This window comes from Rhodamnia argentea, chromosome 11 (assembly GCF_020921035.1).
Source record: "Rhodamnia argentea isolate NSW1041297 chromosome 11, ASM2092103v1, whole genome shotgun sequence".
NCBI lineage: Eukaryota > Viridiplantae > Streptophyta > Magnoliopsida > Myrtales > Myrtaceae > Rhodamnia > Rhodamnia argentea.
Window position 1 is genome coordinate 3901616 of NC_063160.1, and position 6000 is coordinate 3907615.

General features: G+C 40.8%; 1 protein-coding gene across 1 annotated transcript in view; it reads left to right on the forward strand.

Annotated features, from left to right (window-relative positions):
• Positions 1-518, forward strand: part of LOC115739415 (uncharacterized hydrolase YugF-like) — a 49108-nt gene extending 48590 nt beyond the window's left edge. The window contains exon 5 of the mRNA XM_030672495.2: positions 309-518. Coding sequence (XP_030528355.1) covers positions 309-428 — 120 coding nt within the window. The 3' untranslated portion in view covers positions 429-518. The remainder of the gene's footprint in view (positions 1-308) is intronic.
• Positions 519-6000: the final 5482 nt, after the last annotated feature.

The window sequence follows — 6000 nt, forward strand, 5'->3', positions numbered from 1 at the left end:
CTCACGGGCAACAATCTAGGAAAAGTTTACCTCGATCACTCTTCTGTGGGATTTCAAGAAAGGTCGCATGATTTTTCTGCAGGTTATGTGGAAGGAGCACCTTCAAAAAAGGACAGGGCTGGTTTATGCCTTGTACAAAGATAGGAAGATGTCTGATCTTCCCAAAATAAACCAGGTTTCTTTTCTCTCGAAATCTCTGTCGTCTCAATTGGACTCGCACAATTGACTCATTACATATTTACATCGATTTTGGCGATATCTTCTCTCTTCCTTGGCATCCTCTCAAGCACTGATATTTTCTGATGCAGCCGACACTGATAATCTGGGGGGAATATGATAAAGTCTTTCCATTGGAATTGGATCACAGATTAAAGAAGTTCCCCCTTCTACGCTTTGCTTTGGTTTTTCTACTATCTTCAGAAGCTTGATTCTCTAACAAGAAAACTTGTATGAACATCATCATGGGATGAAAACAAATCTTCAGAGCCAATATGTTCTTAATCATCTGACCAATACAGTTAAAAACTCACTGTTCAGAAGCTCTCTGTTTTGGCCTGTTTAGTAGTATGAGTAAGTTGAATAATTTGAAGTTTTCTTGTTGCAGATGTGTTTTCTTCTCCTGGGTCTTCAGGCAAACATAAATCAGCAATCAGGGAATGTTCCTCTGCAGCAAAATCTAATTGTCCTGATCTTATGGTTGGAGGTCTGTTGCTTTCTCTGTATTCGTCCGCCTTATTAAAGTATATCGACAAAGTGGGAAAAGGTGAAAAACTCGTGCAAACCAGCATCACAATTGACAGTGGGCATCATAGACAATTAAGTATTGGCCATATCATCTCTACGGTAGACAGTAGGACATCACGGAGTGGTGTCTACTCGGTTTTCTTCTAACATATACAGCTATAGTCTCATGATCTGCTAGATTTGATCTGAAAGATGTGCAGTTGTGTAATTCTGGCCATCGAAGGAGTACCATGTGTTGACCTTCCTTAATGAAATTTAAATACTTTTAAATTAGTCGATGGTTTGTTAAATTAGTAGTTGAAATCTTGAATGACGATTCTCAAACTCCTCACTTCTGTCTAGAATCTCTTTACATAACGTCGCTGAAGTCTTGAAGCTAGTTCTTCTACCTATTTTGCTCTTAAATGTATGGCGAACAATTGCATGATGGAAGAAATTGAATTGCATCTGTTGTGTTGGTATTTTACACTTACAGACACTAACACAAGCAAGTTCTTTTTTTTTTTTTTTTGGTCAAAACCACTCTAGGCAAGTCCAATAGCTAGCTAATTTGCCTCTGAAAATGCATTTCAATGGGTTCATCTAAATATGTGAGGAGGGGACCATCTGGACATGCGAAAAGCTAACTATGTGGCTAGAGGGTTATATGCAATAACATGGGGAAGTTGGCTTTCATACAACTTATTTCTTTGAACCTGTTTGCACGCTAAAAATGCAACTGGGCAATCTATTTACTTGGTGTGCAGTTACTTGTATAAACGCTATTCAGCATAGCCTTTAATATGACTTATTAGCTCATCCAGTTGCTAACCATCATTAGCTCTGCTGCCTTTTTTACACAGGAAAGTCGATTTGATGGCAAATTCGATTGTGGCTACTTGGTCTCCATTAACTTTGATTCCTGTTTTTTTGCAGGCTAGACTTCAAAAAATTGGTGAGAAGCCATTATTCTCAGTCTCTGCATTTGTGTAGGTAATGCATTTTTAGGAAGGGGCAGTTGGATTGCAGAGGAACATCGTATTGTATTATCAATTTAAGTCATTGCCGTTCTACGGGATTGGCTTGGATTACCATAGTGGTTATGCTTTTTGATTGACTTGCTTGTGGGAGAATATGCCAGCTTGAGCCTCCTATGTGATTTGCGTTATCCGCTTTTTACCACAATTTGCAAAGGAGGGAAAATGCTCACACGGGAATTTCCTAGGCGAGTCGGGTATATGTTGCTAGCATTTAAAGACCAGCTTTGACATTTGTAAGCCTTTGCTTTCTGACATTTATGTCATCGCCCCTTTTCTCACATAACTAAACAATCTTGGATATTGCAACAAATAGCTGTGTGAAGGAAAACTAGCAACCAATGTTGACGAAATTGGACATATTTGATGTCTAAGATGTCATTGACAAAGGTGACAATGTGAATATCCATACATTGTAGTGAAAAGAATTGCTTGTGGGGATTTTTTTACATTTTCACCACAATTTGGATGAACAAAAATGTATGCTCATACACTTAGAGTACCAGGGAATAGCTTTGATCAATTTGTTGCATGTGTCGTGGGAATAAAGAAATTCATGATGATTCCCCTTGTGCTTCCGGCAATTGCACCTCGAATATCACTTCCCTTTGCATTTGATAGTTGCGTAAATCACCGATATCATCATCACCACAGTACTTGCTCTTGAAAAATGCCCAGCCCAATCCATTAGAGCCCTAGAATTTTTTAAGCTGCCTAACATTGCTAATGCCACTCTTGCTCTCAAGATAAACCATGTACAAAAGACTAATCCAATCCAAGCCTTCATCATTTTCTGCCTCAAAATAAGCCACCGCCGTAGCCCCTAAGGAAGTGGTGTTATATGTAAGCATGCCCAACTCCTTCTCCTTCTCAAGTGTTCTTCTCGGGCCTTTCTTGGGAGGCCTATCTTGGCGGGGTGTTTCTTGGAGAGCCGTCTAGGGGCCGCCGCCGCCTCCACGTGTGTTGCTATCTAGTATCTCATTGTTTTCACTGCTTGTTAGTCCGCATTCGGGATTTGTTCACAGGATTCCCTCCTTCCGCACTCTTCTCCATCTCTACTTTGTCGGACTCGTTTGGCTTCAACCTTCCTTCTATCTCGGTTTGGAGGATCCCAGTCTTGTCTACAAGATTTTTCTCCTCCGCTTCTATCGTTATACACTATGGCCGCCATTGCTTCAACTTGACATTCCACTTTTGTTTGTATTCTTACCGTTGTTTGTTCTTGTTGGCTTGCCAACACTAGAAGAACTAATTGGCATACCATCGGCTTCAAAGAACTTGTTTATCTTTGGTTTGCTTGCTCAATGACCATATGACGATAGGATTTCGAGGGCTTAGTTTGGTACCATTCTTTCCCCTGTACTAGCCTAGGTGCTGATTGTTTTGCTACATCCGTGAAGATACAAGATGTCCAACAATCCCGACATAGTAAAGGATGGCTTCAAGGCCGAAAACACCGAGAGTGTCGATAGCAACAGAAACGGAGGAGGAGCTTTTCTCTTTCTCCAAACTCCAGTGCACAATTCTCTCCAATTATGCTGGAGTCGCGCCATCACATTATAGAAATTCCTGTGGTGGTGGAAAAGAAAACTCCAAACAGGCTTGAGATAGTGGCAACTCGGATGCGTGTGGTAGGAAGATGCCTTTTTTTTGTCTCCAAAGTCCAAGGGAGAATAAGGAGGAGGCATCTTGAACACTAACCACTCGGGGATAGTGTAAAGCGACAGAAGCAGTGCTGCGGGGGGAATCCCGTAGACAGCACTGGGATCCTCCGGACCGAGATAGGAGAGTTGAAGCCAAATGAGTGTAACAAAGTAGAGATCGAGAAGAGTGTAGGAGGAGGAAATCATATGAACAAATCTTGGGTGCAAACTAACACCGTGGATAGGGAGATAAGCGGTGAAAACACCGATATACTAGACAGCAATATAAGTGGAGGTGGCGGCGGCGATGTAGCCCTTAGACGGCTCTTGAAGAAACGCCCCGCTAAGATAGGCCTCTTCAAGAAAGGCTCAAGAAGAACATTGGAGGAGGAGGAAGAGGAGTTGGGCATACCGACATATAACACCACTTCTTTGGGGGCTACGGCAGTGGCTTATTTTAAGGGGGAAAATGATGAAGGTCTGGATTGGATTAGTCTTTTGTACATGATTATCTTGGGAGCTGCAGTGGCATTAGCAATGTTAGGCGGTTTAAAAAATTCTAGGGTCTTGATGGATTAGGTTGGGCATTTTTCGAGAGCAAGCACCATGGTGATGATAATACCGGTGATGATAATACCGGTGATTTACGCAGCTATCAAATGTAAAGGGAAGTAATGTTGAAGGTGCAATTGCCGAAACGCGAGGGGGAATCATCATGAATTTCTTTGTTCTCACGACACATGCAACAAATTGGTCAGAGCTACTCCCCGCTACTCTAGGTGTATGGGCATATATTTTTATTGATTCAAATTGCGGTGGAAATGTAAAAAAGAAAAAAATCCCCCACAAGCAATTCTTTTTGCAACAATGTATTGTCACCTTTTTCAACATCTTAAATATCAAATCTGTCCAATTCTGTCAACATTGGCTGCTAGTTTTTCTTCTCACGTCTATTTGTTGCAATATTCAATACCGTTTAGTTACGTGAGAAGAGGGGAAATGACATAAACATTAGAGAGCTGTTTCTAGGGTTTATTAGCTATTTCTTTTATGGTTACAAGCAAGCTCTTGCCAAAGAAACACCCATGAGAGCACAAGTGTGCCCAATTTGCAAGGGCAATTGTGGAATAATCTCTGTTCGGCGGACAACACCCAATTTTACTAGTGGAGAGTTCAAAGCAATAACATTCTATGCAGAACAGACTGAAGTCAAAATAACTGCAAAGAGGAGTTTTGCAGCTTCCATAAAAAAGTTAACCCTGATAGGGCTGAAGTTGAATGTTCCATCGACCTTGGACATGTGAACCAAAATAGGCTGGCCAAACTATGTGGACCAAAAATGTCAGGCAAAATAAAGGAAGAGCCGAAAGCAAGCTTTCCTAATGCCAACTGATCTGGATTCTCAGGTACTTGTATTCCAAATCCGTTTTACAAAGGAGATATGTTGTGATCATCAGTATTCTTCTTGGGAAATTGTTAGGAGTCCTCAGTCTTCTTAATATCTCATGGCAGAGATTTTAGTTTCTGACGTGGCCAATGAAAGGAACCTGTTTGTGTGCCTGCTCTTTGCTTTTCATGCACATAGGGAAAATTGTTTATAAATTCCATCGACGAGGTTATCAAAATGTCATCTTCTTCTTTCCTTAACCTGAGTAGGAGAGTATTTGAATCGCATCATTCTGCATCACCAAAGACTGTGGACCTGTAATATCAGTGGAAAATCTAACTTGACGGCTCCAGTATCCGAGAAACGTGCAATTGACAAGGTTCAACACTTCCCGCAAGAGCTAATGGCGCCTATGCTGAGGATCGTTCACTACAGTAAGTATTAGATCAGCATCCAGTTTTTAGGCTAACTGTCTTCCAGTTTGGACTGGCATCCGACTATTCATGTTGGAGACCTGGTAAACTTCTGTGTTTTATTTTTACCCACCGGGAAACAAAGATGATAGTAGAGTGGAGCTGTGTATTTTCTCCATGAACAAAATTTTGGAGTTGCAACTTACTGATACATTGCTGTTATATCGATGGGTTGCTCTTTGATTTTTTACTCTAAGATGCATGCTATCTTGTCAACGTATTAAGGTTAAACGTCAGAACAGCTTTTAATCTTCTAATTGGACGGACTCCTCTTCCTCCTTCTTTCTTGGTGAACATTTACTAAATTGGATGGATGGATGTTGCGGGCCGGAGGGAAAGGGTGTAGAAGCTATCAAAAGACGGTTGTAAGTGATATTCCAACCGATGCATATCAAAAGATGCATTTGTTTAGTAGCTTAAACTTTGGTAACAATGGATAGTGGCCCCATTAAATATTACATTTCTATTGGTTGTCGCTATGACACATCATCTTGCACCTGAAGAACTCCATAAGATCATTGATAATGAAGGAACTCACACAATGATTAAACAATGAAACTGCCAGTCAATGGTTAAAATTTAAGTGACAATGCACTAGTAAACAAGAGAACACGGCAGGGCTCAACAAAAAGAATGTACCATGTTTTGTGCCCATACCTGGATCAAAGTATAACATTATCTGTTAGATGACATTGCAAATTTGACATTTGTTTCAGCCTGTTCTGCTTGCTATCTAA